Raw genomic sequence first — 20052 nt, forward strand, 5'->3', positions numbered from 1 at the left:
CTCATTATAGAATTGAAGTTGCTGGTCATGAACCCTCCCAAAGAGCTTTTTGGTACACCGAGGGGCTCTCTCTGGAGAAGAGGTCTCGGCAGGGCTGAAGACCTCTACGGGAGCCGCCGCGGCTGCACCGTGGTTTCCTTTGATGCAATCGACCTCAAAAAGCTCAGAAACCCTGCTCTTTAGGTGTTCCTTTCTTTCGCGGCCTTATTTAAAGGTCCTGACATGACAGAAATTTTTACTGCATTTATTGAAAGAGGAAACACTACAGGACGTGGGAATACACATAGAAAGATGTCCGGAAAAATAAAGTCCTTCCTTTCTCTGGGCTTCTTTTTATAGCGACGTTTTCGGTAGAAAGTTGCTTGCAGTGACATAAAAGGGTGAGAAAATTGTTCTTCGACAAAACTTCTTTCTAATTACGGAGCGTTTAATGTCCTGAGAGTAAATACTGATTCGGCTTATAATTGAGAGAAACATGTAATCACGCCTGGCTCACTCCTAGCTGATTGCGAAAGATTAATAGCAAATATGCGGTCAGAGCTAATGAACATGAACTCGTCTGGGACATTCGGTTGTTGCCGTGATTATGGGCACCCGTTTGTCATTCCAAACCCCGCTTCCAGGTACCGCCGGCGATTATTAGACCGGCTACAAAGTAGGGCTGCGTGACAGGGGCTGCTGCGGGACCTGCGGCTGTCCCGCGACAGCCCAGCGCCCGGGCAGCCCCGCCACCACCTGCCCGGGCTGCTCGGCAAGGGCACCCGCAATGGTGTCGGCACAGAGTTTCACCTCCATGGCTGCTGCCTCTCCTCTCTCATGCGCCTGAGCCTCCGCAGGGACAGTAAACACAGCCCCAGCTCTATGGTTTTCAGCGGCGCGGAGTTTCCCTGTCCTTCCCCGCGAAGCTGACACTTTTCCCAGCAACTTCTTGCCCTCTGCGCCCAAGAGAGAGCAAAGTGTGCAATACACAACTGCGGAGCGCCTGGACTCGGTCCAGAGGGGTAGGGATTGGAGTTGTGGTTGAGGTTGGGGTTGGGGCTGGAGCTGGAGTTGGGAGTCGTCTTCGGAGCTTTCTCCATTTCCAGTACTTCGCGCTCCTGCATTTCCAACCCAACTCAGTGAGACAGTCGAGGGAGACGACAGAAGGATTTGCCACCGTCTTGGGAAGTCACCACAAGAACAGCCGTCAGTGTAAGCAAATTGCGTTTTAACTAGGCTGCCTTACCACGACGTGAACTGACACTGCGCGGGGGAAAAAAGCCACATCTGATGAGTGCCAGCTTTACCATCTTGCGCTGCGCTCAGCCCCCGTGCGTTTTCCTAGCCGGCAGCAATATCGGGGGGCGTCGGGGGGGTTAAGGGGGGGTGGGTAGAAGGAGGGTTCTACCAGGGACCGACAGCTCAGTGAAGCCAGGGGACCCCTTTTCCCATAGAACAAAGCCCATCTACTCCATATATGGCCGGGAAGAAGGGAGGTGGGGAGGAGGGAGTACAAAGACTGTGTTGGGGTTTTCCCCCTCTTGCAGAGGCAACAATGAACTGGAGAAGGTCTCGCTGTGGATCCGGTGAGACCCCTGTCCGTGGCTGTAAAAAAGGCCCCTACCGGCGGCCTCAAAAGATCCAGTGGTACTCGGCTGGCCTTTTTGAAGCCGCGAGCAGGAGGAAGGGGGAGATGAAGCAACGGGGGCCTAGGTTGGTCCGGAGGGGCATCACCGCTGCTCGCCGGCCCAATCTCCCCCCGCTCCAGCGCCGGGGCCGTGGCGGGGCGGGAGCGCGGCGGCGGGGCGGGGGTGGGAGTAGAGGGTGGGGGCGCCGTCGGTGCCGACCGGGGGGCTGCGAGGCGAAAGGGGCAGTGCGGGCAGCGGGAGGGTCACATGTTCCGACGGCAGCCTATGAGCAGCCCCCCGGGCTGAGGCAAACTAATCTGGGGCCGGCCGCCCCCGCCCCGGTCCCCCCTCCCAACCTGGACTTCGTTTTTATAAACGTACCGCCAGGATCCAACCTGTTGGAGGCAAATAACCATCCGCATCATGCCCGGCCGGGGACCGAGCCGCCGCCGCCGCCGCCCGCGATGTGCAAGGCCATGAGCAAAGCAGCGAGCTGGGAGATGGACGGACTGCGCGGCGACAGCAGCGGCGGCGGCGGCGGCAGCGGCGGCGGCGGAGCCCCCGGGCAGTGCCGTAATTTCCTCTCCTCTCCCGTTTTCGGGGCTGCGCACACGGGCCGAGCGGCCGCCGCCGCCGCTGCCGCCGCCGCCGCCTCGGGTTTTGCCTACACCGGCGGAGGGGAGCGCCCGGGGGCGGCGGCCAGGCCCGACCCCCCGACCAAGGACTGCCCGGGCTCCACCACGCCGGCCGCCGCCCCCGCGCTGGGCTATGGGTATCACTTTGGCAACGGATACTATAGCTGCAGGATGTCCCACGGGGTCGGGATACAGCAAAACGCCCTGAAGTCTCCCCCCCACGCCTCCATTGGCGGCTTTCCCGTGGAAAAGTACATGGACGTCTCCAGCTTGACCAGCACCAGTGTCCCCGCCAATGAAGTCTCCTCCAGGGCAAAGGAAGTGTCCTTCTACCAGGGCTATACAACCCCCTACCAGCACGTTCCTGGGTACATAGACATGGTCTCAACGTTTGGCTCTGGGGAACCGAGACACGAAACATACATATCAATGGAGGGCTATCAGTCTTGGACTCTGGCTAATGGCTGGAATAGTCAGGTTTACTGTGCCAAAGATCAGACACAGAGCTCGCACTTCTGGAAATCGTCCTTTCCAGGTACGAGAGGGGGAGAAATGGTCTGAGCAGAGCACCCCCGCGCCTCCTCCGCCTTCCCGTCCCCTCCCCCGCCCCCCGGGCTGCAGGGGCGGCCTGCCGAGCTGGACACGCTGCACAAACACGCATAGAGCAGGGTGGGGGCGGTGGATATTCTCTTTTTCTCACTCTCCCCTCGGCCGTCTACCCCCGAGAAAATCCTCACCCTCTGCTTTCCATACCCGCGGGACTGACCCCAGAACCTCCCCGCCACCAGCGCCAGGGCACCCGACCCCCGGGCCGAGAGAGCCGGGGCGGCCCCGGGCTCCTTGTCCCGCTGCTTCCCTCGATGGCCGGGTTTATAGTCGCGTTTGAAGTTTGTGGGACGGTGGCTCGAAGGCTTGCTCTCCTCTGCCTCTCCGGCTGGCGACTGATCCGGCAGCCCCAGAGCACTTAAGAGACCGCGAGTAGTGAGGGCACAGAGGCACAAACCACATGCAAACAAACCCGGGGAACTCTCAGCAAAGCCATTTCTGTGTGTGCGCTGCCAGCACCGAGCCGCACTCAGCCCCCCAGCCAATGCCCCACCGCCCTGCATGCTCGGTTAGCGATGCATGCCTGAAAAGTGATGACAGTCCATCAAAGTTTTGGTGGGGCTTTACTAGAGTGCAAATAATGTGGCAGTGTAAATAATAATAAACTGTAAACAACCCGGCATTATTTATTTGCCCATGAAAACCAGTGCCCAACAAGTATCGGTTAAGCTTTAAAAGCCTGTAATAAAATTCTGATTTTTCACATAATGTCTTTTACAATAGGGGACGTTGCACTAAACCAGCCCGATATGTGTGTCTACCGGCGCGGGAGGAAGAAGCGAGTGCCGTACACAAAACTGCAGCTTAAAGAACTCGAGAATGAATATGCCGTTAACAAGTTCATTAACAAGGACAAGAGGCGAAGGATATCCGCAGCCACAAACCTGTCTGAGAGACAAGTTACCATTTGGTTTCAGAACAGGAGGGTGAAGGATAAGAAAATAGTCTCCAAACTGAAAGACAACGTATCCTGATAACCTTAATTGCGGACAGTGATGAAAATATAAACTCGATTTACCACCAGCTAAAGACTTTTGAAAAGACTTGAAAATATATTTAAATTTTTTTGTCCTCCCAGCGGTGGCGAAATTTCCGTAATTGTTTTCCGTGAAAGTCAGCGTTTTTCTCTCAGTGTAAGGGAATGTTGACAAGTCTTGAATTGAATTATAGTTTCTTCTTTTTGAAAATAATAATAATATTAATATTAATTATATTTTCTGTTCTTCCCTCTAGGCCAGTATAAACGAATTTAAATATGTTGAACGGTAAAAGTTATAATTTTTTTTTTAATGTTTAAGTCTTTGGGGGGTATTCTGTGATTTTTTTTTTCCTGAGTAACAGCCAGTGCCAGAAAGTGTCAGTTTTGATTTGGTATCGTAAACTTCAAAACACGCCGAGAGAAAAAAAAAAAAAATCAATCGGAAATACAAGAAAGCCGGAATACAGACCCGTGGCAGCACCCGGCTTCTGCCAAATTTGCCTGGTCCACTGGGACCCGGAGAGAATTGAGTGGAGGGTTACTGCCTGTAGCAGAATTTTTAATTATTTTGTTGAGTGAAGGGAGAACCACTCCGAGCTGTTGCGGGGAGCAAAATCGCAGGCGTGCCCCCCGCGCTCCCCGCTTCTGCGGATTTGGGGTTGAGCTTGGGTTTGTGGGCTTTATCCGCCGCAGTTTCGTTTTCAGTGCGAGGAGTCAGCGCTGCCCGGCTGGAAAAGGAGCCCCGGCTGAAGAAGGGAAAATTTTGTGTCCCGGGAGGGGCTGCGAGGCTGAGCGCTCCGCGGAGGCGCAGATCGCGGCTCCCCGAGGCAGCGCTTTGGGCAGGACGGACTGGCCAGCTCGGCCTGCAGCCAGAGGAGAGGCTGGCCCCGCAGAGGTGTGTATGGACCTGCACAGACCTGGCCGGGACTGTCCGCTCTGCCCTATTTGTCTGGACCAACCCAAGACTCTTCTACTTCCTCACGCCCAAAAACTCCTTGATGGACAAGCGAAGGTCACTGCTAGGTTTTAATTTACAAAACTAAACGGGTGTTTATGACAGAAGCAATAAATAAGGAAATTCAAAAGATGCCATAATTTATATGGGCCTAAAGGCTAAGATTTTGTCGATTTTTTTATTCTTTTAAACCTAGTGTGCATGTTATGATATACACAGGGTGATCAGACACTCTAATCAACAACTAGGAGAGAGAAGAGGTATCCTCTCTGTTAATGTGCCTCATCTAATTATTAAAATGTGTTCCAAACTAGTATTATTTATTATAATATACTATTGCTCTAAACATTTTGATTACCCTTGTATGTGGTAAGACATACGATAAATCTATTTCTCCATAAACGATTTTTTAAAAATTTGTCCTAAAGTCAGCTTTTACTTTGTTTTGGAAATACAATCTGAACTTCCAAACTGTTAACGATGTTGCAAATCTTTTCCTAAACCATCTTTAATAAAACTATTTCTTTTCGCTGTATATAAAAAGAGAGAAATTCGCCTTCTTTTGCCGCAGGGGGTTTCACGGGCTCCAGGTTTGCCTAGAATCCTCTCAGGGACACAGGACGCCGTTCCTGGCAAATGAGAGGTCGATAGACGGGCATTAAAGGATGTGCAAGAGCATCCGAGGGTGCCTTGTCGACAGGAAAGGTTTTAGTGAGAAAGAAGTGCTAGCGGCGAGAAACACGGGGCGTGGGAAGCAGGCGAAAGGCTGTGTCTCCCTTGCCCCTCCGAGCCCGCTCCTCCTGCCCGGTGCCCGGCGCCGAGGGCGGCCCGCCGCCCCTTTGTTCTCCCTTTCCAAAACGTCCCGGCACTTGCCGCTTCCCCGGGGCCGGCCCGGAGCCGTGCCCTCCGTTTTCTCCGCAGCCGCACGGCTCCATCGGGAGGTTATCTTCCGCCTCCTCCGCCCTCTTCCTTCCCCTTTCTACTCCGCCCGCACGTTCATGGGGTTTGTTTTCCTTGAAAGGACGAAAAAAGTCAATTTCTGAGCAGCTCAGATTTTATCACGAAGAGCATCTTTGTTTAATTCTAGTATAAAAGGACACTTGTGCTGCTCTTCATTTACGTGCCTGGAACAGCCCGCTCTGCTGATGCAACCTTCTTTTCTCCGAATGTTTTAAATTCTTGTATTCTCCCCCTTGGCACCCCCACTCACCCACACATACTGCCATTAATTCTGCAGAGGTTTTCCTCCCACCGAGTCTCCCTGCAGACGGACGGCCGGGCACTGCCAGAGCTGTTTTGTTTCCCGGCCGTGGAGCCATCGCGGGCTGTTCTCTTCCTCCTTCCAGGCTTAACCTTTGGCTTTGCCGGGCTCCGCGCTTTCAGAAGGCGCAATTCGCCGAGCAAAAGCCGCCTTCCTCGGGCAGAATGAAACCCGAACTGTCTGGCAAATCGGTACCAGATGGAGAGGAGTCGCCTTTTAGTTTCGTAAGAACGTGCAGAATCATTAAGAAGCCAACAGCTACAGGCAGAAGGAAGATGAGGCGCACATCTGCCCCCCTACCTACGGGCTGAAATTAAAAGGGTTTTGTAAGCCTGGAGCTGGGGCATTGGTGAGCCTTGTTCAAAACCTCCTCGGCCACAGCTCGGGCTCTTCAGGACATCAGCTGCACTTGGGCCCTGGCCGGGCTGCAGCCGCTCAGCCCCAGCTGCAGGCGGCCACAGCCGTCCATGTTTAGAGAAGAGGGTATGAAGGTTCGTCTGAAATGTAGCGCACGTTATTGCAGATAATTAACATGTACCTCGACAAAGCGAATTGCAAATGCACAGTGGCGCGGCGAGGCATTGCTCGGCTCCTGACAGGCAGCGCTGTTTCCCAGCCATGTCTGAGGCAATCCTGCCATCTCCTGGACAACCCCTGGCATAGGCAGGGGAATCGGGCTCCTCGCTTCGGGCGCCGCGTTCCCGAGTGATAAATGAGCGAGGGACGCTGCTCGGTCACACGCAGAGCACCCCTCGTCTGTAAACGGGAAGACTATGCCAGTGAAATTATAGCGTGTGGTCAGCTCTGATGTCCAGGCCTATACGGACGCCTGTTTAAAAAGCAGGGAAAAAAAAAAAAAAAAAAAAAAAGAGCGGAAAAGAGGAAAGGAGCGTGTGAAAGCAGGCCTCCGGGTCGCCCTGCTCCTCAGTGGTGATATTTCCTGTACAGACACAGGCGGGGGGACACCCGAGGCATTAACACGCCGCCCCCAAACCAGCAGCCGGCTGTGGCTGGAAAAAGCAGCACAAGCCCGTGCGAGGCTCTCCTTCCACTCCACCCCGCTCCCCTCGGCTCCGAGTCCAGCCGCCTCTGGAACATGATGTTTCTCTAAATGTTTTTCCATGTAGATTTAAACACTTTCCGTAACTGTGAGTGTCTCCAGCTTCTTCAGATCTTTATTATATTTTTTTCTTTCTTTTTAATTTTTTGTATTAATTAGCAATTACAAATGAGTTGAATATTAATTGAAAGCTCTGTTTTCTCTAACCCCATAAAAGTTAGTTTGAAGTGTCACCTTTCTTTCCGGTAACTGGGAACTCACATCCATTCCTTGTGTTTACTGCAGACAAAAATATAGCCTTTGAACTGAATGTTCCTTTTTTTTTTTTCCAAGAACATAAAATCAGCTCTTTTGTAAAAGGCGATTATGAAAAAAAATATATTCCCATCTTCTTAGGGAACACAAAGTTAGAATACAAGTCCGCTAATAAGAGGGAGATTCAATTAGTAGACATAATTCAAACAATAAAAATTAAAGGCAGTGGTCAGCAATATCCTCCAGCGGTGCTTGTGTGGTCCTGTGTGGTCTAGGAGAGAGCAATCATTTAAAGATTTTTTTTCCAGGGCAATGAAATTACTGCAGAATTTCCCTCAATTTCCCATTAAACAGAAAGATGAATTTGATTAGGACAATGTCAAGAAGGGCAGGGTCTCTGATCTCGCCTTAGAAATAAAACCAAGATTAAAACTGTGATTAAGAAGATAATAACAGGGAAAATTAACCCTACATGCTAACTAGGTTCAAGTTTTTAACCGAGGTAATGAAAGTGGGAAGGTCCGGGCATTAAGGCTTTGCTTGACGTTGGACTCGCACACACCGGGGAGATCTTGGAGAGAGGCCGAGGACAGAAACGCCCGCTCAGGGTGGCGGATCGGCCTCCCGAGAGTCCGGCAGATTTGTGGGTGGCGGGGCAGGGAGCGGCCGGGAGCGCGGAGCCCATGGGTGCCCCACTCCTTCCCCAGCCTCCCAGCTCCCTGCCGGGGGCTTCGGGTGCAGCACACTGGGCCTTGCCTCTTCTCTGTCTCGCGAACCGCACGGTTTGGGAAAGGACACGGGCAATCTGTGAGGATGCCCTCAGATATGATTTTAATAACTCTGGGGTTGTGGGGAAATGAGAGAGATAATGGAACAAATGGATTCTTGATTGATCAATCAAAAATATAAAAATATGTGTAACTCCCCAAAATAACACAGCAATAAAACAGTGAGGGATGATTTTCTTCTCATGAGAGAAAAGCTCCTCAGACACAACCTGGTAGATCAGGCTGGCTCTCCCCTCCCCGTGCCCGCTGCTGCATTCACACCCTCTCTGCTGAAGAGCAGACCCTGGCATTTTCTTTCTTGAAGTCTTCCGATTTTATTTATTTGTTTATTTATTTATTTAATCTCAGAGGGTTGCCCAAGTAATTCCGTGTTGCTGCTGTTGTTATTCACTGTTTGTTGATGTTTGTTTGATTGTATTTCAAAGACAAAACAGATTCCGAGTTTTAGAAGCGTCGTTTGCCTAGAAGAGCTTCCAAGTGAAGATGAGAGGCAAAAGGGGTAAAAAGGGCAGACGTGCGGACCTGAGAGAATGCTGGTCATCAGTGTGCCAGAATGACGATCTCGGTAATATCCGATCGATTAAGGCTTTATTTGCACGCATATGCAGATGCAAATCATGCAATTAGGGGCAGAAGTACATACGTATGCCCTAAGCATCCACATCTCACAGACATCACAAGTTATTTCCAGTGCTCGGTGCTCACTCTTACCGTGGGTATCTGGGTTCTGGCCCGGAGGGTGCTGCCAGCGGCGAGCACTGCCAGCCGGGGGGCACGGCCGGCACGGGGCTGCACCCGGGGCTGCCCTGTCCTCCCGGCAAATGTTTGTTTTCCGCTCATCTCTCCGCTGGCGCCGCAGCTTTGCCAACCCACCCCGGCCACTTTTATAGAAGCAGAGACCGTGGTTTCCCCTCCCCCTTGCGAGCTCGATATTTTCATATTTCAAGTGTTATCATAAGACTTTTTAAAAGTGGGGGTGAAGAGAAAGAAAAAAAAAAAAAGGGTGGGGAGGGGGGGACTCTGTGGCTCGGTCGCTGGAGGCGGTGCTGAAATTACCGGCTTTGAAGAACCTGTCTGCAAAGTTTCGTCCAATCGTTTCAGGCTTTCCGCTTATTCCCTGTTGTAACTAAATACCGCTGTAAGAACAGCTGAAGTCCTTTGTTGGAAATGTGTGATCGCAGTCTCTACAGATCTGGCTACGTTGGTTCTCTCTTGAATTTGCAATCGCCAGATTCCTTTTATTTTCCTAATTTGCGGGCTAATGGCAGTCAATTGGCGGCTCTGCCCACCATTTCCTACCCCCGGAGCTCGATCCCCTGGACTTGCTCAAGTTCGTGCGCAGCCCAGCCGCAGAGCCACGCGTTCGGCGGCGCGGCGCAGCCTTACCTCCCCGGCTCCGTTCCAATCAACATCAGCTCCAACGGCAACAAGGAGTGCCTGGAAGACAACAATAAATATTACGCCCACGATACGAGCTCCAAACAAGAGGAGAGATGCAGGCAGAGGCAATCTTTTGCAAATGACCCAACTGTTACTCACACAGCCAACTTAAAGCCCGTAAAGTATGACCACTCGAGCCTGCAGAGAAGTTTGCATGGCTCGGCTGCTCTTTTTGAAGTGAATTCCTGCAATTCAAGCTTAAAGGAGGACATCAAGAATCCCGTCAACTTGAACCTGACAGTTCAGCCCGCAGCAGTCCAGTCATGCCTCAGACCTTCAGTGCAGGATGGTATGCCTTAAATATCTCGCTTTAGTTAGAAGCGACCTAGCTATACGTTCTTTTTAAGAGATGCTTGTAATTACTCTGTAACCCTCCATGTAACTCTTTCGGAGCAAAAATAGCTTAATCTGACTCGGAGGTTAGATAGAAATTGTGCTGTCAGATGTGCTTTGCCCAGTTTTCTGACCTAGTTTAGCTCTGATATCTTGCGGGTTTGGAGGGTTGTTTTCGCCTTTTTGGTTGGTTTTGGGTTTTTTTGTTTTTTTGTTTTTTGGTTTTTTTTCATATTCCTATATTTGTATACCCAGACTTAATCCACTAAATTATCGACGTGTTTGTTGTAGGTTTGCCTTGGTGCCCCACCCAGGGGAGATCAAGAAAGAAACGGAAACCATACACAAAACAACAAATTGCTGAATTGGAAAACGAGTTTCTCCTCAATGAGTTTATTAACCGACAGAAGAGGAAAGAACTATCAAACAGACTGAATTTAAGCGATCAGCAAGTTAAAATTTGGTTTCAGAACCGGAGGATGAAAAAGAAAAGAGTAGTTATGCGAGAGCAGGCTCTTTCTATGTACTAGAGCAGAGTCCACTCGTTCCTGCATGAACTTGTGCCCGGGTTGTTCACCCCTAGAGTAGAGCGTACGCGCCAGTGAATCGCGGGGAGTGTGTCTTTTTACCATTTAAACCAAATTCTCGAAATGCGTAGGATCCCTCCGTAAATAGGCAGTGCTGAGTTCTTAGCCAGGATGAAGAAGACGAGCCGGTCCAGCACGGAAACATGTATTATCAGCTTTTTACCTTTCTTTCTCCATTTATATAGATTTTGTCCTGCATCCCACCCTCTCTTTCCCCGGAGATCAAGCGGTGCTAAACTAAGATCGATTTCTTTTATCTGTATGTAAACACCATTTTGCAGCAAAATAAAGGAATAACGCCTAGTAAAGACGTCAGCTCTGTGAGTCCCGGCTGCTCCCTTCATCTGCTGCCCTGCACGCCAGGGCGAGCCTGCGGCGCCGGCTTGTTTTGTGGTTTGGAGTAACCTGCTCGAGCAGCGATGGGGAAAGTGGTTAGCAAATAAACCTTTTTCTTTAGTCTTTTTTTTTTTCCCCTTTCCACCCTCCCCTCGCCAGCCCCCGGAGCCGCAGATCCGACCGCAGCCCGGCGGAGAGCGCACGTGACAGCCGCGCAAGGCCGCGCGTAACCTGAGCGCCGAACCGGCCCGGCGGCCCCGCTCCGCTGCCCGCGGCCCGCCCGACGGCACAGCACGGCCGGGAGGGCCCTGTGTGCCCGCCGTCCCCGGCCGCGGGCTGGGCTGCTCCACGGGCACGGCCGAGGGGTTCCTCTGCGGGGAAAAGCGCCCCTCTCCCCATCGCCGCGTGCCAGCCGCCGCCGGGGCAGCGCGGAGTCCCGCGGCGGTGCGGGGGCAGCGGGGTCGGGCGCCGGTGCCTCCCCCGGGGGCCGGGCCGGGCCCTGCCCTTGCAGCGCTCCTGACTTTGGCCTTGTCCAAGCGCTGCCCCGACAGGCGAAGGACAGCGGGCGGTGCCGGGACACAGGCCCAGGCTCAGAGCGGCTGAGGGGAGGCTGGGGCCCACGTCTCACCCCGAGGTGCTGCAGGCGCAGGAACAACACGGAGGTTTTGGTGGGGCTATTGTTCCACCAGTCAGCCCCCATGGCCGTTTCTGCATAGATTTGTATGAGGGAGAAGGGAGAACCGGTTCGGGGTTTTGCCCAGATATAGACCTCAGAGGATAACCCAACCAGAGGAGCTGGTAGCAGGGTCTAAGCCGTTTAATCCCTGTTTTGGGACGAAAATTAGATGGATTTTCCCACATCTTGATGGGAGGCTTTCTCAGCCGAGCAGCCAGACCAGACCGGCCAGAGCTCCAAGGCCTGAGGAAACTACACATTGCCCTTAGTCTGATATCTCAGAATATGAATTTTAAAAGAAAAATATTGCGGATTTATAAGTCCCTATTAAAATGCCTTTTGGCTCCAGTTTCAACCTAAGTCTTCGTTTCTTAACGAAAAGCGTTTCCACGGCTCCCAACAGTAACAATAATTAGGCTGGCAGAGGCTGCCTTCTTTTCTGGCGTGTGAAATAGGCTCAGATATGGTTGTTCGTGGTGTATACAAAAAGTCTAAACAACAGCAAGGAACGGCACAAAGCTGCTACCTACTTACACGGGGCGATAGCCTTCCCAAAGGCAATAAACTCATTATTTCATAAAGAATCATATTTGAACTTTGCTCCTACTCACTCCTGGGCGTGCTCGGGAGGGCACGGTAGTCCAGATGAATTTGGAGCTAAATCCCGCATTCCTAGGCGGGCAGAGACGTAGCCATTTTCCCGAAAGCTTTGCAGGGAGCCCCAAAGGTAACGCTTGGGTGGTGTTTCGGGGGGAGAAGGAAAACCAACCCAAAGCATTTGTTGCCACTGTTACCGCCCGCAGTGCCCAATGCAGACAAAACCCTACCTCGCTCATGGCGGGGTGGCTGCCAGTAGAAAAGCGGGGACGAAGCCTCGCCGGGTGACAGCTCCCCGGGGGCGAGGGATGCACACCCAGCCTTCCACAGCCACAGGAACCACTCCTGGGTCCCTCCAAACCTTCGATACGTTCGGTCTCTGTGCTGGGAGTTGACGCATTGCGGACAATGATGGTCTCTTCATCCAGTGGCATTCCCTAATTAAAAAACTAGAAGCAACCCCAATGATGCAAGCCAGGAGAAGAGCAAAAACCAGATAAAGTCCCTTTTCTTACCCTCTCCTGGAATACTACTCAGACGGCTACAGTCCATGAGAAATTCATCCATTGCTCTGTTCTTCCCCACCCTAGTCCTCCCCAGTACAACCCATCCCTTTATTGCATGGCTGATATGAAATCCGAAGAAGAACCTCCGATGAAAATACGTGAAAGGCAATATATTATTTATTAAACGCATCTGATCCACGATGATGGCTTATTGTGAAGCTCCTAGTCTAAATCGCCTACGGAAAGAGAAAAGGCAGAGGAGGTAGGATCTAAACTGCGGTTTGTTGAGAAAGTCTGTGTATAACGTGTCTCTGTATGTGCTTGTGTATCTGTAGATGCACTCATTTCAGCAGTGCCCGTTGTGTGTAACCGCGTGTGCACACTCAGACGAACGTGTTTGTGGGCTCATACTGTGCACAGACACATCGGCGGCAGAAAATGGTGCACGATCTCACTCGTGCCCATACCCCAGGGCTCATCCCTTCCTCGGAAGCAGTGGGCGAGGACAGCGGTTCGGGCGTGGGGAGGCACACACGCGTGGCAGAGCTGCAGCCGCGGGGCGCGCCCTGCCTGTGCGGCTCTGCCTGCGCACACCCACCCGGGCTGTCCCCTGGGCACACGTGTGCACAAGCGTGTGCGACACGCCGGCTGGGCGAGCAGGAGATGCACCCGAGTGAGGGGGATGTACTCCACGCCCTTCCACTGGATTATTTCGGGTGTCTTTTCAGGTGCCCCCTGTAGCGGCTTTGCGGGTGTGTGCGGGGCGGGATGGAGCGGCGGGCACCCTCTTGCTGCGCCCACGTCCGCGTCCCTCCGCAGCACGCAGACAACGGTTCATCCCTTTATTTACTCTAAACATAAACATCTTTGCATTTCCACCGCACCCTAAACGTGATAAAGCCCTTCGAGGAGGCTCTCCATCCCTCCTCTTTTGATAAGGCTGCAAGCGCAACTTGTTTTGTTGGGAATGGCTCTGGATGCCTTTGTGCTTCCTAAAAGAGCATAAATAATTAAAGTTTGGCAGAGAGGAAAAGCTTTCTTGCAGAACTGTAGTGGCAATAAATGAAATGACTCAGAATCTCTTCTCCAGTCGGTTTTTACGAGAGCTGCCAGACAGTGTCTGTTCACGTTCTCCAGATACTAGGGGCGCCATAACAAAGTTAAGGTCAAGTTAGTGTCTTATCTTGGGTGGCACAAAAATACCGCATCTTCTCCAGCCGGACCGGGTGTATTTTTAAGCCCAAACGTTACGCAAGTCGCCTTAATTTCCACGGAGAGCATTTGGAAATGTCTCTTGGACCTGAATACTTGGTGATTCCAGGCAACGATTGCAGATGTTTCAAGACGCCTAACGGTAAAGTATTCGCCTGATTGTGTACATGATGTGCATTTATGTTTCGATGCTATTTAATCTGCGTAAGGGAAAAAGAAAAAAAGGAGGGGGGAGCGTGGGGGGGGGTGTTATTGTGATGTTCAGAACTGGGCTGGTACCGACCCCAGGGTGAAAAGGCTCTGGCAGCGGGGACCCCCAGCTCTGCCTTATTCCAGCGGGGTCTCTGCTGTGATATTGGTCTCACATTTCTCAAAATAGATCGTTTCTTAAAGGACTGTTTCCTAAAAGAGTTTTCGTATTAACAGATCGTCGCCATGTCTTTGAACTTGAATTAGTTGAAACCGGTTGGCTCCTGCACCAAAATTTAATGGATGCTAGGCTTGTTGCATCGAAAAGAAGGTGAAAGATTCTGGCTATGGCGCAATTAGTAGTTTGAAGGGTAAAGAAAATGAAGATCCATAGGTTTCCAGAATCATCTCTCTTGACGAGATAGGCGATCAGAAACCTTGGGAGGGGGTGCACAATCCGAATGGAGCCCTGCCCTGCTTTGCTGCAAGGTCCAGGGTAATTAGTGACACAGGAGCCATTTTAACTGCGCAGACATCATTTTTGGGAGGCTGGTTTTTTGTGTTGCCGCAGAACCGAGAGGGCTCGGAAGACGATTAAGGGAGGGAGTGGTGGTTCTGTGCTTTGATTTCTAGTGATAAATTGCAACTTGCAAGAGTCTATCTGCCGAGAGCGACGTGTGGCGTTTGAGGTGTTTGGCGAGTGAGGCACCAAAGCAAAAAAAAGAACCCAACTGTACAAAGAAAAGAGAAAAGGAAAGAAAGAGGAGGCGGTGAGGGGCTGTTAAGAATGAGCTCCATAATATCTGCCTGGCTTTGGTCTTTTTATTTTTAGAAAGGGCTAGCAGGGCTGCGGCATGGAAGCCCCTTGGGTAGCCCTCGACTGCTCTGGGGAGCCAGGGGATGCAGGAGGGGCAGTGCCGGTGGCGGTGGCGGCTGCGGGGCAGGGGGCAGGCTGCGGGGCGCAGCCCGGGCTGCGGGGCTCCCGCCCCCGGAGCCTCTCCGCATGGCGTGGCCGAGGGCGAGCTGGAGGCTCCTGTAGCAGCCGAGCCGAGTCCTCAGCGGGCACGGCCGCTTCGAGGAGCCGAGGAGCCCACAGGCCTTGTCCCCGCTTGCCCGGCGCTCTGTGGGGCCGGTTCCCCACCTGCCGGGCTCTCCGCTGGCTGTGGGGGCCGGAGGTGCCTTTGTGGAGGTGATGCGGGGCCTGCCGACTGCCGGAGCCTCCGCCCGGGCATCGCTGGGGTGTCCGGAGGCGGCCGTGCTCGGCTTGGGGAGCTCGCCCAGATATCTGGTTTGTTTGGGGAGCGACATGTGATGGAGCTGACCTGGCTGTGCGGTACAGTGGCGGAAAAGATCCATTCTCATGGAGAGCTGGCAAATGTTTCTGGAATGAGGAATTGGTCGAGTATAGGGCTATTGCTGGCGTGTATTCGTTAGTCTCCTCTCTTTTCGACCTTTGCGGCCCTGTTTGTGCTTGTCTGTATAAAATCATATTTTAAGAAAAAAGGAAAATTGGCAAAAAATTAGCCCTCGAAGGCAGGGCGGGAGCGGGGCTGGCGGCCGCTGTGCGTGCCGCCAGCTCCCAAGTCTTGCTTTTCCCTTCCAATGAAAATGAACATTTTGGTGGGAGTTGGAGGCAGGAGAACAGAGGTCACTTTGTCTGCTGCTCTGCTTCCCAAGGAAACCGTGCTTGGTGGACTTATTTTCCTGCCATAGCCCTCTGCCTTAGAGAGAGCCCGAAAGTATCTCCCTTTCGTAAATGCGGCTGCTGAGAGATGTTCTGTTTGCGTATTTCTCATTTCAGTTTGGCGCCCTGACACAAGTGCGCAGTGTTTGGGCTTATAAGCGAGGGAAAACGAGGTGATCGAAACTCGGGCTTTGAATTTCGTGACCGGTTTTGATGCCAACTGTGGATTGCAGGAGCCGGGCGGGCAGATCCGGTCGTACGCTCGAATGTGTGAATGGGACTTGGCTTTCCTGAGTGAACCATCACCCACCCGCTCATCATCTGCTTGAGCGGCGGCCGGAGAGTATCGCTCCCTCTAAGGAGGAAGCGATCACGTTTCCGAGCCGGGGGTGCCCGTCCGTGAGCCCCCAGGCCTCGCTCCGGGGGCTGCCTTCCCCGACGGTGGCAGTGCTCCCCCCTGGCTGCCCGGGAGGCCGGGCGGAGATGCGGGCGGGGGGCTGCGCGCCGTGGGGCTCCGCGCCGGGCTCCGGCGGTGGGCAGGCGCCTGCCCGGGCGGCGCGGCCCCAGGTGATCCGCACCACCTACGTGTGTCTCACATCGCCTGCTGAAAGGATGAGACTTAAAACCGGCTATATTTGTACAAACAGCGAGCTCGCCTCCCCGTGCTGGGAGGGCTCTTTGGAGAGATCTTAGGAGCCTTTCCGAGGGGCTGATATAGATATAAGGACATTTCTACATCGCGTCACGTGACATAATTACCACTAGAATCAATCAAGATGAATTGCACGTCAGCACACGGTGGGGATTTTTTCTTAGTTGATCCTGTCCAAACCCTCTTGTGCAATAGATGGATCTTGTTCAATGCATTGAAGCCTCCTGGTTGCTTGCAATCGCAAAAAGGAAGACATGACTGAGTTTGACGATTGCAGTCACGGCACATCCAATATGTATCTGCCAGGGTGCGCCTATTACGTCTCACCCTCAGATTTCTCGACGAAACCCTCTTTTTTGTCTCAATCGTCGTCCTGTCAAATGACTTTTCCTTATTCTTCTAATTTACCTCATGTTCAACCTGTGCGCGAAGTGGCATTCAGGGAATACGGATTAGAGCGCAGCAAATGGCAGTATAGGGGCAGTTATGCTCCTTATTACTCAGCTGAAGAGGTGATGCACAGAGACTTTCTGCAGCCTGCGAACAGGAGGACGGAAATGTTGTTCAAAACGGACCCTGTCTGCGGCCACCACGGACCCTCTCCCGCCGCCTCCAACTTCTACAGCTCGGTGGGGAGGAACGGCATCCTGCCGCAAGGCTTCGACCAGTTTTACGAGACAGCCCCCGGACCCCCGTACCAGCAGCACTCCGAGAGCGAGGGGGACGCGGAGAAGGGCGACTTGAAAGCCCAGAACAGCACTTGCAGTAAAACACCTTCCAGCCAGGAGAAGAAAGTGACACCAGCAAACAGCGCTGATTCCCCTTCTGGTGAGGCTGTTGCAGAGAAGAGCAACAGTTCAGGTAGGTATCAGTAGTAAATTGGGGGCAAGAGTACAAGGCCAACACTTTGTCAAGCCGCATTTTATGTGCAATTTTATAAGCATCCAAAGGATTTTATATATCCTATAAGATTTCCTTTACCGTTGTAAAGCGTGTTTACGATAGGAAACCAATTTAGGTGGGCTTAAGGTATTCTTGGAAGAGGATATTAATTGTTATTAAATTGTTGATTCGTCGGGGGTAGACGGAGAGATTTCACAGGTAGTGCTCAGAGCTGCCTTCGGTTTAGAGCTTAAGATCTTCGTTTGTTTGGGGCGGGGGGTGTGTGTGAGAGGAGTTTGAGAAACTTGGAATTTTTCCAGCCCATTTAAATATCTCTCTGTATTGCTCGAAGAGCTCTCTTTTAAGGAGAAGTTGGGAAATATTAGCTTTTCTTGCTAAGTCACCCGGAGATTATAAGCCTCAGGAATATTTTTTGAAGTGCTAGAGGGCTGCTTTGCAGGCAATGGGATATTATCAAAGTCTCTGATCAAACCCTAGCTGAGCATGTTCGTAGCAACAGCGTGAATCAGTTTTTTCTCTCTTGAATTTCAGCAATTCCCCAGCGATCAAGGAAAAAGAGGTGCCCCTATACCAAATATCAGATAAGAGAACTGGAACGGGAATTTTTCTTCAACGTGTACATAAACAAAGAGAAGAGACTGCAGCTGTCCAGAATGCTCAACCTCACTGACCGGCAAGTTAAAATCTGGTTCCAGAATCGAAGGATGAAAGAAAAGAAACTGAACAGAGATCGACTCCAGTATTTCACAGGGAATCCCTTGTTTTGAAAAGGAAAAAAAAAAAACCACAAAAAAAAAGGAAAAAGAAAAAAAAAAGAAAAATATATTAAAAAAAGCAAGAGAACAGAAAGAAAGAAGAAAAACAAAGAATACTTCGGTCTCTCTGACCTACCATCTGAATGCAAAAGTTAATTTGTTTACTTGACACATCCACCCTGCGGAACTCAAAGTTTCATTTTCATGTGCAACTCCCCACACTGAATGGCCACTGGAGATTTCGGGGCTTGGCGGAGCAGATTCCTGATAAGGGGAAACTAGGGTAAATCCAACTGTCCACTCTCGAGAGTTTTTCGCCAAAGGTGCTTTTTTTTCCCTCTCCCACAGTGCCAGCAATGGACCTGCAGTGTGTCTGGTAGTTGTTGCTTACAATTCATTGAGTTCGGGGGGGGCTCTGTTGTTGCTTTTGAGCTAGGATAACACTTTCCTCCCTTTAAGTGAATGCGGTTTATTTAAGAGATGGTAAATGTACGCTCGCTATATATAAAATATATATATATATGTTTCTATTGTCATCCAAAAGCATGGGCCACTGTCTTTTTCATGTGAATAAATGGTTTCTAGTAAAGTTAAGGTTATAACTTCCGTGCACTGTATGGATTTCCATCTCCGAAGGATCCTAGCGTTTTCCGGGCTAGAGCCAAGCTCAGTTAAATAATAATGTGAGGAAGCCTAGCCGGTTTTTTTAAAAAGCTTTTTAATTAAGTAATAGTTCAGATGCCTAACTCTCCTTTGTAGGTATGCGTACCTTCCTCGTTCGCTGTGAGACCGAGCCAACATGGCTGTCTGCAGACCATCACTTCTGATGGTGCTACCAGTACTATAAACAACGAAAAAGGCTTTTCGTTTAACTGGTCAGGCTCCCAATAAGCCCAGAATCCCCAACGCCAATGACTGTTTACTTGTTAGTGAAGAGCAAGGCAGAAAGACTGAGGGCTCCAAGCGAGTCAGACAAGAGGGAGCTATAAACAATTGGCGCTAGTTGGGGAAAGAAAAAAAAAAAAAAAAAAAAAAAAAAGAAAATTAAATTAAAAAAAAAAAAAAGAGGAAAAAAAAAAAAAGAAAAGAAAAAACCACCCTAAACCAAAACCACAAAACCACCCCCAGCACTTGGGAGCACAGTGGTGGTTCTCTAACGTGCTTGCCGGGCAGGGCGAGCGGAGCGCGGCGCTGGCGGGAGCGGAGCTGAGCGCGCTGCCGTTGGCGGCGGGCCCCGCCGGGGGCCGGCACCCGGAGGAGATCCGCTCCGCTCCTCGCCGCTTTATCTTGCGTGACCTGGCTGGGCTGTTTACAAAACCTTGAACTGTCTAGACAACACCATAAAACCCGAGGTTCTAAACAGCTTAATTGGGTTATATTATACACCTTCTGGTGGGCGAAAAAGAGATTTCCGCAATGTGCAATAAAGGCGACGAGTGAGAAAAGAATTTGGCTTTTTTGAATGGGACGAGGTGGCTCTCGCTACTCTCGCAGGCACGGAAGGAAAAAGTGCCAACTAAGTCAGGAAAAACCGGAGAATTCAAAAAATAGAGAAATAGAAGAGGAGGGAGGTATGACTAAAAAAAAAAAATTTAAAACACTTTAGCAAGAAAAACATAAGTGTATGCCTTTGAACTTCCAAAATGTCAAGGTCATCACCTTTAACCTTTCTGAATAATTAGGCGCCTTAAGGTTCCTCTGTTATTTTCAACCACCACCCACTCTCTCTCTGTCTCACTCTCTCTCCCTCCCTCCCTGGCTCTCTCTCACACACACGCACAGCCACACACACACTTTTTTACCGCATAGCTGGCCATATTAGCAAATGCATCATAACGCAAAGAAAATCCCGGCTGGGTCGAGGTGAGCTCTCGGCGTCGTGCAGTGAGCGTGCCCTGCTCCAGTCCCTGCCAGCTGGAGCACAGGGGGCTCCTCACTTCCCTCTCTTTCTCTTCCGCGCCCTGGGAATTCGACCCCCCAAAAAATTAATTTGTTCTTTTTTTTTTCCCTTTTTTTTTTTTTTTAAGCTCGTGAGA

At 51.3% G+C, this 20052-nt stretch overlaps 3 protein-coding genes across 3 annotated transcripts; all 3 read left to right on the forward strand.

Moving 5' to 3' along the window:
• Positions 1-2107: 2107 nt before the first annotated feature.
• Positions 2108-3822, forward strand: HOXD13 (homeobox D13). The gene is made up of 2 exons (XM_018911971.3): positions 2108-2777; positions 3572-3822. The coding sequence occupies exons 1-2, from the start codon at positions 2108-2110 to the stop codon at positions 3820-3822; spliced, it is 921 nt and encodes a 306-aa protein (XP_018767516.3).
• A 5491-nt stretch (positions 3823-9313) lies between these two features.
• Positions 9314-10449, forward strand: HOXD12 (homeobox D12). The gene is made up of 2 exons (XM_009088016.3): positions 9314-9875; positions 10211-10449. The coding sequence occupies exons 1-2, from the start codon at positions 9314-9316 to the stop codon at positions 10447-10449; spliced, it is 801 nt and encodes a 266-aa protein (XP_009086264.1).
• Positions 10450-16612: 6163 nt separating this feature from the next.
• HOXD11 (homeobox D11) lies at positions 16613-18028 on the forward strand. The gene is made up of 2 exons (XM_009088017.2): positions 16613-17219; positions 17793-18028. The coding sequence occupies exons 1-2, from the start codon at positions 16613-16615 to the stop codon at positions 18026-18028; spliced, it is 843 nt and encodes a 280-aa protein (XP_009086265.1).
• The last annotated feature ends 2024 nt before the right edge of the window (positions 18029-20052 follow it).

Source organism: Serinus canaria, chromosome 7 (assembly GCF_022539315.1).
Source record: "Serinus canaria isolate serCan28SL12 chromosome 7, serCan2020, whole genome shotgun sequence".
In the NCBI taxonomy this organism is placed as follows: domain Eukaryota; kingdom Metazoa; phylum Chordata; class Aves; order Passeriformes; family Fringillidae; genus Serinus; species Serinus canaria.

Excerpts from the sequence above, each read along its gene's own strand:
- HOXD11 (XM_009088017.2), top strand. The coding sequence starts at position 16,613 with ATGACTGAGTTTGACGATTGCAGTCACGGCACATCCAATATGTATCTG. Across the intron at positions 17,220-17,792 it reads AGAGAAGAGCAACAGTTCAG|CAATTCCCCAGCGATCAAGG; the intron begins GTAGGTATCAGT and ends CTTGAATTTCAG.
- HOXD13 (XM_018911971.3), top strand. The coding sequence starts at position 2,108 with ATGGACGGACTGCGCGGCGACAGCAGCGGCGGCGGCGGCGGCAGCGGC. Across the intron at positions 2,778-3,571 it reads CTGGAAATCGTCCTTTCCAG|GGGACGTTGCACTAAACCAG; the intron begins GTACGAGAGGGG and ends CTTTTACAATAG.
- HOXD12 (XM_009088016.3), top strand. The coding sequence starts at position 9,314 with ATGTGTGATCGCAGTCTCTACAGATCTGGCTACGTTGGTTCTCTCTTG. Across the intron at positions 9,876-10,210 it reads CAGACCTTCAGTGCAGGATG|GTTTGCCTTGGTGCCCCACC; the intron begins GTATGCCTTAAA and ends TGTTTGTTGTAG.